General features: G+C 39.9%; 1 protein-coding gene across 2 annotated transcripts in view; it reads right to left on the reverse strand.

The window, feature by feature from the left end:
- Positions 1-1,507: 1,507 nt before the first annotated feature.
- The window catches only part of LOC122944463 (MOB-like protein phocein), a 216,513-nt gene continuing 201,445 nt past the window's right edge, over positions 1,508-16,575 (reverse strand). For both annotated transcript variants that reach the window (XM_044302746.1, XM_044302747.1), the window contains exons 6-8: positions 14,657-14,736; positions 9,651-9,762; positions 1,508-2,213 (exon numbers count right to left, since the gene is read on the reverse strand). In XM_044302746.1, the coding sequence (XP_044158681.1) occupies positions 2,082-2,213; positions 9,651-9,762; positions 14,657-14,736 (324 nt within the window). In that variant the 3' untranslated portion in view covers positions 1,508-2,081. The remainder of the gene's footprint in view (positions 2,214-9,650; positions 9,763-14,656; positions 14,737-16,575) is intronic.

A 16,575-nucleotide genomic window follows, 5' to 3' on the forward strand; every position in this document is an offset into this window, starting at 1 on the left:
AATTTTGTTAGCCATTGACCCCTTCTACCCCGGGCCAGTTTTCACCCTCCTGCCCAGGTCATTTTTGCAAATCTGACATGTCCCTTTATGTGGTAATAACTTTGGAACACTTATTTATCCAAGTCATTCTGGGATTGTTTTCTCGTGACACATTTTACTTCATGACAGTCATAAATTAGAGTCAATATATTTCCCATTTATTAAAGAAAAAAAAAAAAAAAGAAAAAAAAAAAAAAAACGCAAATTTACCAAAGATTTAGAAAATTTCTCAGTTTTAAAACAAAGTAATACCTCATAAAATATTTATTACTTTAATAACATTCCCCATATGTCTACTTTATGTTGCCATCATTTGTTTTTTTTAGGACGTTAAAAGGCTTAGAATTTTAGAAGCAATTTTAAAAACCCACTTTTTATGGACCAGTTCAATTCTGAAGTCACTTTGTAGGGCTTACATAGTAGAAACCCCCCATGAATAACCCCATTGTAGAAACTACAACCCTCAAGTTATTCAAAACTGATTTTAAAAACTTTGTTAACCCTTTAGGTGTTCCACAAGAGTTAAAGGAAAATGGAGATAAAATCTCAAAATTTCACTTTTTTGGCAAATTTTCCATTTTAATCAATTTTTTTCAAAACAGCCGAACAAAACTCAATATTTATTACCCTGATTCTGCAGTTTACAGAAACACCCCATATGTGGTCGTAAACTGATGTAGAGGCACACGGCTGGGCGCAGAAGAAAAAGACTCCCCTGCATAACGGAAACGGGACGGATCTGTTTTGCAACCCATAGACTTCTATTATGACTGAATGAATAACTGAATGCTTTTAAAGGCATTCCGTTATGCATTCCATCATAGAATTGCGTTATGGTCCGTGGTAACGGAATCCATAACGCAATTAACCTTTTACCACCAAACGAAGTGTGAACAAATTTCAAAATATGAAATTCGCTCATCTCTAGTTAAAATGTATCATACCTGCAAAACTTGTTTTTCTTAAAAGGTGTTGTCTGCTTTAAGGATAGGTCATCAATATCATGGGGGGAACTGACAGCCGACACGCCTGCCAATCAGCTGTTTGAAGAGACTGCAGCGCTTGTTCTTGTGCTGCCTTCACTTCATTGTTTACCAGCTCACTGTTGCAACTGCAGCGGTGAGCAGATGTACTGTAATTACATCTCAGCTGTCCCATTCACTTCAATGGGATGGCTCCTTTCTATTCAAGTGAATAGGAAGGAGCCAGGGAAAGTCTCTAACATCTGGCAAAGAGAGCATTTAACTACAGCTGTCTTCCAAAGCAAATCATCACTTTGCAGGCTTTAGCGGTGGGGCACGGCAGCTATCTGTAAATCCTGATGCTCACCTGTTCCATCCCCCAAGAAATCCCCCCACAATAATCTATATTTTGCTGAATATTCAATACATGACTTTGAAACTGTACAGAAGAATCAGTATTAGGCTTCATTTTTTTCTGATACACAAAATACTATTTTGACAAATAATTTTCCATGAAATAATATACTTTAATGCACTAGAACAGTTTTTAACAACTTATTTTCATAAAATGGTACAAAGACTAAAATTATATTGCGTTGCTTATAATGCACAATTGTCATACAACCATATAATTTCAATACAAATCTACTTCATGGAATTTAGATTCCAACGGCTATCGCCTAAAAACATAATAGCAATGCAGATAAATATCCAATCATTAAGAACCTACTTGATCAGTATAATAATATAATCTGCGTGTTTCCTTCACCTTACACAAAAGGTCTAGCTGCAGGATTATTATTTAGGTGACAATCCACAATAATCTGGCTATGTAGGAAAAAGAAATTGTTCTACTTTGTGAATATCCTAAAAGAGATTTGCAGATAAAAATTGTTGTGCACAATATACAAACACAATATTAAATAAAAGGATCAATTATAGACAAACATGCTAACGGTGTAAAATACAATCAAGTTTTCATAAGTAATATGAAGCAGAACTTACAGAAAAGCTTTTCATTTTCACTATTTTAATAGAAAAGATATAATCAATTAAGCTTAATACATAGCACAGAGAACATTATGCTTCACTTTCTCCAGCAACCAGTCTTTGAACTTCTTCTTCCAAGATTGGAACAATTAGATTATCCTTGGACATCAAGTTATACTTCATAACAAATTTTGTGAACCGATGACACAAGAAAGTTTTGTTCTATTAAAAAACAAACAAAAAAAAAACCACACAACTATTAGAATATCACACTTTCATGACAAAAAAAGCAAAATAAAATAAACATCATTCAATTAACTCATTCTTATTGGCAAGATGTTCTGTAACAAGGCACCAACAGTATATACAGTATTTTGACTTTGTAAATTAAATTTTGTCCAGTTTGTAGGTATATGTCTGCACATTTACGCTTTTCATTGTATAAATTACAACCTCATACGGATTCTGCAAAAAGAAACACAGAATTTAAAAAAAGTGCCTAAATGGAAACTTTTCTTTGCAGAATTTTATATGCACAAGATACAGGCTTGGAAAAACAATTTTAAAATCTGCATGGCAGGTCAAGTTTCGCATGTAAATCATATTCAAGGAGTACATGACATGGCAAAAAAGTCATTAGGTTTTGCAGCATGAAAATCTGCAAAGAAAAAAACTGCATAATCTGCATTGTGTGCGTTGACCTTTAACATGTTCCATAAATCCGACTCACTCCAGGTTTGTCAATAAAACTTTTACTATCAAGGACATATGTAATATATCATGGCTAGTCTAGTTGCAACAGCTAGAGCTTAGATCTCTACCATATTAAAAGGGGTATGTCTATCTCAAACAGTGATGGCATAGGTCTAGGATATGCAACCAATGTCAGATAGGTGCAGGTTTCACTTCTGGGACCCACTCCTACCTCTAGACCGGCCCCTAAAAGAGAAGTCCATCCATTCACCTACATGGGATGTTCCAAAAAATATATAAAAATAGCTAGCAATTTTTCGGAAACTCCAATAGAATGTGAAAGTGAATGTAGGGCATGCGTCGAAAGCTCTTTCTTCTCTTGGATTCCTGTTCTGAAGATAGGAGCTATGGCTAAATGCATGGTTGATTGTGTTAAACAGCGTGTTTAACCCTTTCTTCCCCAGATGTTTTTTCTTTTTCCTTTTGCACTCCTTGCCTTCTCAGAGCCATAACTTTTTTTTATAAATTTTTTTCAAAAGCAGGAAAGAAAATTCCAAATGGGGTGGAATCAGAGGGAAAAAATAATAAATTCCGACACAGTTTTATGTTTTTTTAATTTTATTTACAATGTTTGATATGAAATAAAAATGACCAGTTACTTTTATTCTCCCGGTCAGTACGAATCCGGCGATACCTTATATGTGAAGTTTTTCTTGTGTTTTGCTACTCATATAATAATAAAAACCTTGAAGAAAAAGCTGTTATATTTTCATTGCCATATTCATATTTTTTGTGGGTCGATCTGTACTTTTATTGCTTCCATTCTGGGGTGTGTCCGACTTTTTGATCACTTATTTAATTTTGTTGTGGGAAATGAAGCGACCAAAAGTGGTGAATCGTTGACTCTTCTTAGGGAAAAAGAAGACACGCCATTAGGAAGGGGCAATGAAGACAGAAATGACTACAGGGAGAAGAAGCCAGAAAAATGCTATGACCCCTGGCTCCAAAGCACAATGTCAGACTTATGCCTCAAGCACACGACTGTTCCGCTTTTTGCAATCCGCAAAACACGGAAGCCGCCCGTGTGCCTTCCGCTATTTGCGGAACGGAACAGACGGCCCATTGTAGAAATGCCTATTCTTGTCCGCAAAACGGACAAGAATAGGACATGCTATATTTTTTTTGCGGGGCCACGGAACGGAGAAACGGATGCAGACAGCTGTCCGCATCTTTTGCGGCCCCATTGAAGTTAATGGGTCCACACCCGAGCGGCTCGGATGTGGACCAAAACAACGGTCGTGTGCATGAGGCCTTAAAGGTGACCACCACATCATCCTGCTGTGACTAAAGAGGCACCTACTGGAAGTCAGGGATGACTGGTACTGCTGCTACTGTTTGTACCACAACCCACATTCTGACTGATAAGGCATGGGTCTTTCGTTTTGAAGTCTTCAGTTTACCTTGGCTTGGCACACAGATAATAAATGGTACTAGTGCAATTGCGAGTGTTTTTTTTCCCATAATTTACAATTGTTTGGAAATTCTTATATTACTTTTCAGTTGGAGGGGAAATCCCCCACTAACAGATCAGCTCCCTCTAATGGGTAATATAAGCTAAAAGTATTGTTTTATTTCATATCTCATTTAAAATATATCTGGGTGTGAAATGAAAAAGTGAACTAACAGTACAAGTGTCAAAGATATCACTGCACTATCACTATTGTTCAACTAATTCCACCAGTCCAATAGTCATTGCTGACAACAAACAGACACTCGATATATTAAAAATATCTATTACACACGTGTTCCCCTAACATCTTTCACTGCACAAAGCAGCGTCATCAGGGAATATGAGACCAGCATGTGCACAGTGGCGTGTGCTATACAAACACTCTCCTTTTATAGCCTTCTATGACTCGTGAAGAAACTGACGCACACACTAATGATGTGGGTGTTCCTGATTTCACACATCCCACATGACTACGATCTTCAGTTTAACTAAATTTCCATACAGGTTAGCATGACGGTAGTAGCATGCATTCCACATGATATCAAACTGGACGTATAATCCACATCCTACTTTTTATTCCCGGCTGAAAAATAAGGAGAACCCACCTGGCAGACAGATTGTCTCCGGTAATAATAATTTGACAGACATGCAAATATAAAATAGACAAAATCTTGCATTATATATTTTCCTATATATTTCTATATCTTCATGATACGAAAGATACAGTTACCAAAATACAGGGTTTATCTGTCTGAGCACACTCACACATTACAAGTGTGGACATGGAGTTGCTGTATAGCATTGCTGCTAACACTTTTTATAGCACAATCGATTTGTTTCAGCCTCATTACGGATTGTCCTAGAACACAATTATTTTGGTTTAAATGGCTGTTTCTTCCACCTGCTCAGGGGAGCAGTGATGGGGGATTAGTCTGTGCTCTGTCGCATGCTAATCTCTTCCTGGGAGGACCATCATGTCCTTAGTGAGGAGCTTGCTTTATACACATCACATTATTTTTTTGGGCATGATATATACATAGATGATGTAATTTTTGGGAGGGCACCAAGAAAATGATTTTGTGGAAACTCTTAATTAAAATGAGTTGGGTCTTCTCTTCAATTTAGAGATTGGCGCAAAACATCAGTTTTTTGGGATCTTTCCATTTGGATTGATAACGAACATAACGTACAAACTAAACTGTTTAGAAGATGGTATTGCGGATCTGCCGGCGTCTCCACTATTGAATTCATTACTGTGATTTGTGTATTTGCACATATTCTAATGTACCTGACTATTAGGTTAGAATTGCTGCTCTTTTCCTATAATGTTGGGGTTATGGGGGATTTTGTTATTGTATTTTCTGAATACATTTGTATTTACTTTTACTTCAATAAAAATTATCGGATTTAAAAAAAAATACTGGTAGCTGTAGTCTTGATACAGCTGGAGGTCCACAGATTGAGCATCCCTGATATAAGAGGTTTAGAGAACCGGGTTATCCTTATAAGGCCTCATGCACCCAACCGTATTTTGTTTCTGTGTCCATTCTGTTTTTTTTTCTTTGCTGTCCGCATCAGTAAGTCCGTTCCGTTGCTCCGCAAAAAAATTAGTGCAGGTCCTATTTTTTTCTAGTTTGAAAAAACGGATCCGCCCAAAAACGGATGCCATACGGAAAGTCATCTTTTTTTGCGGATCCGCAATTTGCGGACCGCAAAACACATACGGTAGTGTGCATGAGGCCTAAACCTCTCAAAATTGTGTATCATCATGTACATCATACTACACGAGAAGAACTATTGTGTTCTCAAAAGACTACATCTCTTGATAAAAGTAGTAAGATGTACTGGGACTTATGACTCCTGTGCTAAAGATGTACTCATGAGACTCATGGCAAAACATTGGCCTCTACTATTAGTCAATAGGTGGATTTTTTACTTAAATTCCCAATATAACAGGGTTGCATCGGGTATCGAACTTTCGATATCCAATCAATACTTTTACACCTAGATCGATAAAATACCGGGATTTGCTGTTTTCCAATAATAGGCTGCGCAGTCTAGTATCTTTTAGAGAACATGGCATGCGGCGCACACCATGTTGTCATCAGCTGACCGACCAATTAATATAATTAACCCCTAAATCCAATTATATGCAGTGGGTGCTGGCTGTATCACACAGCCAGCACCCGACCTCAATGACCGGGAACGGCAAACTCCGTAAATTAACCCCACAGGTGCGACACCTGAGGAGTAATTGATGGTGAGTTCGGCAGGATCGCCGTTCCCTGTCAACGCTGTAACCAAAAAAAAAAAATGATAATGTGTGATTCACCATTTTTTGGTCACCTTGTCTACTCCAAAAATAGGATAGGATTGTTCTATTATAGGCTGGACGTTACATAAAATGCAGAATGCACACAGCCTTTTTGGTGTTTTATGTTTTTTTCTTGGTATCGAGTATCACAATACTTTTTTATGATATCGAAATAAAATCAAAATTTTGGTATCATGACAACCCTAATAGAACGTATTGCAAGGGTATTAACCTTCACTATTTGTTAGTACAGTCGTGGCCAAAAGTTTTAAGAATTACATAAATATTGAAAAAGTTGCTGCTTAAGTTTTTATAATAGCAATTTGCATATACTCCAGAATGTTATGAAGAGTGATCAGATGAATTGCATAGTCCTTCTTTGCCGTGAAAATTAACTTAATCCCAAAAAAACCTTTCCACTGCAGTCATTAAAGGACCTGCTGAGATCATTTCAGTAATCGTCTTGTTAACTCAGGTGAGAATGTTGACGAGCAAAAGGCTGGACATCATTATGTCAGGCTGATTGGGTTAAAATGGCAGACTTGACCTGTTAAAAGGAGGGTGATGCTTGAAATCATTGTTCTTCCATTGTTAAACATGGTGGCCTGCAAAGAAACGTGTGCAGCCATCATTGCGTTGCATAAAAATGGCTTCACGGGCAAGGATATTGTGGCTACTAAGATTGCACCTCAATCAACAATTTAGAAGATCATCAAGAACTTCAATTCTTGTTAAGAAGGCTTCAGGGCGTCCAAGAAAGTCCAGCAAGCGCCAGGATAGTCTCCTAAAGAGGATTCAGCTGCGGGATCGGAGTGCCACCAGTGCAGAGCTTGCTCAGGAATGGCAGCAGGCAGGTGTGGGGGCGCATCTGTACGCACAGTGAGGCGAAGACTTTTGGAAGATGGCCTGGTGTCAAAAAAGGCAGCAAAGAAGCCACTTCTCTCAAAAAAAAACCCATCAGGGACAGATTGATCTTTTGCAGAAAATATGGTGAAAGGACTGCTGAGGACTGGGGCAAAGTCATATTCTCCGATGAAAGCTCTTTCCGATTGTTTGGGGCATCAGGAAAAAGGCTTGTCCGAAGAAGAAAAGGTGAGCGCTACCATCAGTCCTGTGTCATGCCAACAGTAAAGCATCCTGAGACCATTCATGTGTGGGGTTGCTTCTCATCCAAGGGGGTGGGCACACTCACAATTTTGCCTCCAAAACACAGCCATGAATAAAGAATGGTACAAAAACACACTCCAACAGCAACTTCTTCCAACAATCCAACAACAGTTTGGTGAAGAACAATGCATTTTCCAGCACGATGGAGCATCGTGCCATAAGGCAAAAGTGATAACCAAGTGGCTCGGGGACCAAAACATTGACATTTTGGGTCCATGGCCTGGAAACTCACCAGATCTTAATCCCATTGAGAACTTGTGGTCAATCCTCAAGAGGCGGGTGGACAAACAAAAACCCACTAATTCTGACAAACTCCAAGAAGTGATTATGAAAGAATGGCTTGCTATCAGTCAGGAATTGGCCCAGAAGAGCATGCCCAGTCGAATTGCAGAGGTCCTGAAAAAGAAGGGCCAACACTGCAAATACTGACTCTTTGCATAAATGTCATGTAATTGTCGATAAAAGCCTTTGAAACGTATGAAGTGCGTGTAATTATATTTCACTACATCACAGAAACAAGTGAAACAAAGATCTAAAAGCAGTTTAGCAGCCAGCTTTGCGAAAACTAATATTTGTGTCATTCTCAAAACTTTTGGCCACGACTGTACACAGCCACTTAGCCAATAATCAAGATTTAGGAATATGTCACCAACTTACCCGTTTGAGCTCCAGCACCACAGCACTGTGTCAGATGCATCGCCTAAGCCTTAAACCACTTGCTGGCAATACAACCTTGCCAGTTATAAGTTGTTCCCTTGCTATGCTCCAGTTGCTATCGTGTTTTATTATTACTATTTGTATTCGACTTCGTCTTGACTTGGACCTCTCTCTCTGCTCAGTGATTTTGTACACTTTTTCCCATCTATTTTGACCCTTGGCTTGGATATTGTTTACCACTCTGTCCTCTGATTTGGTACCGTATTGACCTCCCAGCTTTTGACCCATTTCTGTACGATCATTCTCTGTATGTGTTGGATTCCAGTTGTATGAACAGGTCACTGCAGTTTTTACTGCGGGTGCTTGGTTTGGTTCCGTTCACTTATCAGTATAGGGACAGTCAACTAGTTGTGGACTAGCTGTTTAGAGCGGGTTAGGTACCAATTAGGGCTAACCCTTTGAGTGGGCTTTACTGCCTATGGTCGTGACAGAATATCTTCAAACTGGTTCAAAAATAGAACTATTGGCTCATATAAATGTACCCATTGTAAAGCAAGTCAGACGCTTTCCAAAAGGAGAGAGAGTACCCCCCAAATACTGACCTAGACCTCTCATCCAGTAAAGCCAGTACTCTGCCCCTCATCAGTGCAGAGCAGAATCATCCCAAAACAGCTATCTGCAGATGCTGGCTTATTTATTATCCAAGTCGTGTCTCAGGACCTATTTAAAGGGTCAAACACTTACTTATAGGATAGCTGCCTTACATTTGGTGGCATTAGAGGCAAAAGTTGCTAAGGGCTCATTTCCATACCTTCTTCCTAGAATTCCAGAGGAGCATGTATGGCCTATAACGCCGACTAAGGCACTCTCTGTAAGGAGTTAGTACCCCCCCCCCAAATCCAGTTTAAGCTTACTACTAAAATTTTTGTGAATCCAAAGGACCAAAGAGGATACAAGATCAGATAATTTATTAATTGTATTTTGACAGGAGTTTCATATATACCCAAATGTCCCTGACCTTTGTTATATGTTCGAAAAACTAGTCAAGAGTTACGACGTAGCATTCTACAGCATATCAGTACTATTAACACCCAAAAGGATACCCCCTTATCGAGACACATGAGATATCATCACTCCGAGCCACTCAACTTACAATTCATTTAAAAAATGTAAGATTGGCCCTGCAAAAAGAAGGTCTTCAGAAATTACTGATTAAAGAAGTGGCTAAGTGGATCTTTCTTTAAAATTTTAAATTAAGATTTTCTCTCATATTTGGTAAAATAAAATCTTAACTTCTTTTCACATTATGAAACATTACCTCATATTCATCAAATATTTGGCGATGATGGAAATAGGCATGTGAAAATATCCTATATATTCTACGGCACACTGATCCTAATTTAGCCACGGAAGACTCCTTTATGCTAACCCTGTAAAGACAATAATTTTATTAATACAACCAATCTGGTAACTTTTTCAAAACACAGTTATAAATAAATAGTCTATGTTAACCTTCATTGTCTAATCCGCTAAAAATGCAGCTCTGTAGATACTTTTTGTTCCTATTTAATCTCTTCTTTATGGTATTATTAACTGCTACAAAATTCATGTAACAAAAATTTATAGGAATATTTTTGATTAAAGAGGCATTCCGGTTTTAATTATAAACATTTAATTTCTTTAGACAATACGATGTCGGAACAATTTTCTTATTTACATCCATTTAAACTTTTGCTTGCCGACCTTTATTATTTTCGTAAATTTGCCTCTCCCTAAAGAAAAAACATGGCAAGTCAATTTTAGTCCTGTAAAATGTATACGTAGGAGAGCTAGATAAGGAGGTGATAAAAACCGCAACTCAGTCATTGTTTATATACCGATACAAATTTTGTGTATTTTTTTTTTAAACAGATTATACATTTTTATTGTTTTTTATTATACACTTTTTTTTTTTATCAAGTCCCATTTGTTTCTTAAAGAGCCAGTGGACCTGATGGCTGTACAGTACACTGCAATAGTCATATATTGCAGTGTACAGTACTGTCAGTTTTAGGGCTCATGCACATGGCCGTTGCCCCGCCGTGGTTGTATTGCGGCCCACATACAGTGGGTCTGCAATACAAGGAGCACTGGCCGTGTGCACCCAGCATCACGGATGCGGACCCATTCACTTGAATGGGTCCACAAACTCAGACATACGGTGCGGAAGCACGGATCGGAACCCCATGGAAGCACTACGGAGTGCTTCCGTGGTGTCTCTGGCAGTGCCTCAGCACAACAAAAAAGTAGCGCATGGGTCCGCGATTCGCATGCGGCTGCCCCATGGTCTCTGCCTGTGCATTGTGGACAGCAATTTGCGGTCCACAGCATGGCCCACGGTTGTGTGCATGAGCCCTTACACTGACTGACCTGATCAGATCTCTGCCTCTGGCAGGGCTTGGCAGTCTTAGATACAGTTGCAAGAAAAAGTATGTGAAGAACCCTTTGGAATTTTATGGATTTCTGCACAAATTTGTCATAAAATGTGATCTGATCTTCATCCAAGTCACAACAATAGTCTGCTTAAACTATTAACACAAAAATAATTAAATGTTACCATGTTTTTTTTGAACACACCATGTAAACATTCACAGTGCAGGTGGAAAAATTATATGAACCCCTAGACTAATGACATCTCCAAGAGCTAATTTGAGTGCAGTGTCAGTGGTGTCCAATCAATGAGATGAGATTGGAGGTGTTGGTTACAGCTGCCCTGCCTTATAAAAAACACACACCAGTTCTGGGTTTGCTTTTCACAAGAAGCATTGCCTGATGTGAATGATGCCTCGAACAAAAGAGCTCTCAGAAGACCTACGATTAAGAATTGCTGACTTGCAAAAAGCTGGAAAGGGATATAAAAGTGTCTCAAAAAAAATTGTCTATAATTGTAGAAAGTTCAGCACTACTGCTACTCTCCCTAGGAGTGGCTGTCCTGTAAATATGACTGCAAGAGCACAGCACAGACTGCTCAATTAGGTGAAGAAGAATCCTAGAGTGTCCGCTAAAGACTTACAAAAGTCTCTAGCATATGCTAACATCCCTGTTAGCGAATCTACGATATGTAAAAGAATGAATTTCATGGGAGGATACCACAGAGGAAGCCACTGCTGTCCCAAAAAAAATGTTCCACAGCAGTACTGGCTAAATATTCTGTGGACAGATGAAACCAAAGTGGAGTTGTTTGGAAGAAACGCACAACACTTCGCGTGGAGAAAAAGAGGCACCACACACCAACATCAAAACCTCATCCCAACTGTGAAGTATGCATCATGGTTTGGGGCTGCTTTGCTGCGTCAGGACCTGGTCGGATTGCTATCATCAAAGGAAAAATGAATTCCCAAGTTTATCAATACATTTTTCAGGAGAACTTAAGGCCATCTGTCCACCAGCTGAAGCTCAACAGAAGATGGGTGTTGCAACAGGACAATGACCCAAAGCATAGAATGGCTTAAAGGGACACTGACAGGCCCAATAACTATAATTAGCTGTACATATCCATGCACAGGTCTTCTAATGTGCATTTAAAACATATAAGTATCCCCCCTGTCCACATTATGAATACTGCAAACTCGTGTTTTATAACCTGAAGTAATCCCTGTTTTTTCTGCCCAAGGGGCGGGGTTTCAGCTTCTCTGGGCACAAGAGAAGCTGAAACCCCGCCCCTTGGGCAGAAAGAACAGGGGTTAGTTCAGGTTATAAAACACGAGTTTGCAGTATTCATAATGTGGACAGGGGGGATACTTATATGTTTTAAATGCACATTAGAAGACCTGTGCATGGATATGTACAGCTAATTATGGTTATTGGGCCTGTCAGTGTCCCTTTAAACAAAAGAAAATACGCCTACTGGAGTGGCCCAGTCAGAGTCCTGACCTCAACCCGATTGAGATGCTGTGGAATGACCTCAAGAAAGCGATTCACACCAGACATCCCAAGAATATTGCTGAACTGAAACAGTTCTGTAAAGAGGAATGGTTAAGAATTACTCCTGACCATTGTGCACGTCTGATCTGCAACTACAGGAAACGTTTGGTTGAAGTTATTGTTGTCAAAGGAGGTTCAACCAGTTATTAAATCCAAAGGTTCACATACTTTTTCCACCTGCACTGTGAATGTTTACATGGTGTGTTCAATAAAAACATGGTAACATTTAGTTATGTGTGTTATTAGTTTAAGCAGACTGTTATTGTCTATTGTTGTGACTTAGATGAAGATCAGATGACAATTTATGACCAATTTGTGCAGAAATCTATATCATTCCAAAGGGTTCACATACTTTTTCTTGCAACTGTGTATGGCAGGCCTGGAGGCCTACGTAAGACTTCTCGCTGCCAGACTTATTAACCCCTTATAAGCCACTGTCTATGCTGACTGTGGCATATAGGAGGTTTGCAGACGGAGGGGACCCCCTGTGCTGTGATGACAGGGGCTCGATGGTTGTCATGTATGGAAGCCCATGAGGCCCAGCCATTAGCCCTCAGGCTGGGACTCCTAGGCAACTGTCAGTGTGAAACTGACAGTTTCAATGCAGTACAATACAGCATGTATTGTACTCCACTGAAACAGGGATCAGATGCCCAAAAGCTGAAGTCCCACAAAAAAAAGTGCATCTTTCCCCTCGTCAAACAATTAATTAAAAAATACCTCTATAATTGTATATACTAGTAGAATAAAGGATAACATGTAATGTTTCCTGCACGGTGTATGCCAAAATAACAAGTTCCTACCTTTTCTTTATCCTGCTTCCCAAAAAGCAACATAAAAAGCAATCAAAAAGTGGTATGTACCCCTAAATGGAACCAATGATAATCAAATGGCAATTCCACAAAAATAATAAACCCTCACACAGCTACATAGAGAAAAATAAAAGGTACAGTTCTCAGAAAAGGGCTGTACTGGTACCGAAATGGCTGCTCAATAGAAATATGGTGCCCAAAAACCAATCCATCAAGATCTCCGCTGCAAAAGCCAAATAGCGACCTTTCCCTTCTGAACCCAGCAGCGTATCCAAACAGTTTATGTTCACATTTCTGGAATTTCAGTGCTGAGTAGAACAGGGCTAAAAATGTAAAGGACGTAGTGTGTATCATATGGCATGAGCTGGGCACAACATACGGGGCGTTGAAATGCCACATCTATGGAAAACTTGCAAATTTTTATTTCACACAGTAACTTGCTCACCAATTTCTGCAAATCACCTGTGGGGTCAAAAAAGCTCACTCCACCTCTTAATAAATACTGTGTAGTTTCCGATATAGGGTCTCTTCTCAGTGGTCCCATTAAACTTGCCACCCCAGAGCATCTACAGCTGTTAGCAAAAGCTGCATAAATCACTGCAATGGACCTCAAATGTGCAAATTTACTATTCAGCCCTATGTCCAGTCAAATGATAAGGGCCACATATAGGTATTGATAAAACAAGGAAGCACTGCATAATAACTTTCATACGCTGGACACAACATATTAGGCACAGAAATAGTAAATATGGGTAATAAACAAAACAAAACAAAAACGTTTTCACTTTGTACCATACTACTGTGACAATTTTAGCAAAACACAAAATGCTCATTACACCCATTGGTAAATTCTTTTTTTTAACATCAGAATCTCTGCAATTGTTGGACAGTACTGTATAAATAAATAAAAACTTGGCTTTAAATGCACATGGTGCTCTCTCGACTGAGCCCTGCAGTGTGTTTAAACAGCAGTTTATGGCCACATGGAGTGTTGCCGTTATCTCACTTTTTAAAGGACTAATTCAGTTATTAAGTGACTTTGAGGGGCTTACATAATGGAAACCACCCTTTAGGTGTCCCACAAAAATTAAAGGGAAATACAGGAGTCAAAGTGAAGTACTTGAGATAGGTTGTCTCAATACACTATTTCTGAAGGGGGCCTAAGAGACTCTCCTTCCCAACTTATCCTTGACCTACCTAGTTATTTAAATTGGGTGTTCCTTGTATAGCCTTTATTCCTTAAACTAATCTTCTATTTGTACACAACTCCAGAGGGGTTTGGCTAGATATAATGGTGTTTGTTATGACATGCTATTGATTGGCCTAACTCCTCACATAACTCAAAGCACCTATAAGGCATTGGGGGCATATCCAAGTGATACGCCCCCAATGTATCAGATAACACAACCCCTTTAATTAAATATTTTTTTTGGGATATGGGAGAAATGTAGGATAACATGATCTTTAGCATTTCTCTGTATGCAAGTCACATGTAATAGCGATCTAACAAGTGCTGTGCAAGAGACATTCATAAGCTAAAACAACTTACCTGCTAGGAAAATATTTATTGCTATTCAAAAGACAAGCAGCACCATCCAGTGTGTGTCTTGTGTAATCTATAGCAGGACACTAAACAAACCATAAAAGAAAGAAACATCAGATAAAGATCAGCAAAGTCAGGGGAAGGTAAAGTCAGGGGAAAATGTGCTTAGTTACCATATGTGTACTTGATATAAACTGACAGGGAATGAAACAAATACACAATGATATACTTACAGTGTGGCTCGGTCATCAGTGGCTTGCAATACAATTATCTTATGGTGACTCGCACGCGTGGCTTGCGCCATTAGAGTCTCTTTCACGTTATCGTTTTCTCTGACTTTTATTTTTAGGTTGTCAGATTCCTCCTGGAACACAACATCACACCCCCCTTTTTTGTCATGGCTTCTCTCCTGGGGTTTGCTTCTTTTGCCACCTTAAACTCAATGTCATACAACGCCATCATACTCTATCTCACTGGCATTTTACACCACATGCTAATCTTACACCCCGATAACATCAGTTGCGTGGCCTCTCACCAAATCAAAACCATACTCAGAGGTATTCAGAAAGCGGAACCCGCACGTCCAGCCCAGAGGCTACCCGTTAATCATATTTTCAAGGCATTATCCGATTTACTCGACGCCAAGCCTTCTGAAGCAGATACCAACTCCATCCTCGAAACAGCAATTACTTGGCCTTCTACGGTTCCTGAGGCCCGGGGAATTCACTAGAACCTACACGACCCAAGCCACACCTTGTCTTCTTGTCTCCCACTTGGCAAAACACATGGATCATTACGTCCTGACCTTACCTCACTCCAAGAGTAGTCAGCACTTACCCGTCAACATTTCATATCACCCCACGCACAACAGATGGTGTCCAATCAGGGTTCCGAATGCTTACAGACAACGTCACAAGTTTCTACCCTCTCAACCGCTACTTCACTACATGGTTCGGTACTCACCTCCACCACCTTCATGACCCATGTTAGGTCATCCCTCACACAACTGGGCCTCAACGCAGCCAACTACTCAGGGCACTCCTTTCACTTTGGAGCCGCGTCCACGGCCTCCAGTGCCAACGCCCCTACTCATGTCATCGGGAATTGGGGCGCTGAAAGTCATCCGCTTACTCACGATACATTCCCAATCCAACACAAGAGTTAAGAGATACTTTCCAAAACATGTCGGGTTGAGCTATTCATGTATATTTGACTACAATAACTGGTTATTTCATTTTTGCCCTCTTCTTTCTCAGGCCTACCTCATCCTCGGTTTCGGCACACCACAACCGACTACGCTTATTCCTAGGGTCCTTAACTGTACTACCGTAAGCGCCTCACACAAGTGTGAAGGCCGTTTGCCTGGATTTGTGGGAGGGGCTGAGGTCCGCCTCCAGCCTATTTAGGGCACCCCCTTACCTGGCTCCTGCACCGTCCGAGGTCTGAGCTTTGACCCTCCCACCACTCCACTCATTTACAACTCATTTCTTCCATATCTCTATCCTTGGGTGGGCCCTCTTCTTTCTCAGGCCTACCTCATCCTCGGTTTCGGCACAGCACAACCGACTACGCTTATTCCCTGAGTTCCTAGGGTCCTTAACTGTACTACCGTAAGCACCTCACACAAATATATATATATATATATATATATATATATATATATATATACGAAGAAAGGACAGCACTCCGGGTAAAAAGTAGTGGTCTTTAATCACCCATGTGGATGGCAACGTTTCAGCTCAAACAAGAGCCTTTTTCAAGCTTGAAAAAGGCTCTTGTTTGAGCTGAAACGTTGCCATCCACATGGGTGATTAAAGACCACTACTTTTTACCCGGAGTGCTGTCCTTTCTTCGTTTTGTTTATTTGGGGTAAGCAGCTACATCCCTGGACCTAGCACCCATATTGTCTGCATCCGGTGCCGCCA

The sequence above is a fragment of the Bufo gargarizans genome, chromosome 8 (genome assembly GCF_014858855.1).
Source record: "Bufo gargarizans isolate SCDJY-AF-19 chromosome 8, ASM1485885v1, whole genome shotgun sequence".
NCBI classification, from domain to species: domain Eukaryota; kingdom Metazoa; phylum Chordata; class Amphibia; order Anura; family Bufonidae; genus Bufo; species Bufo gargarizans.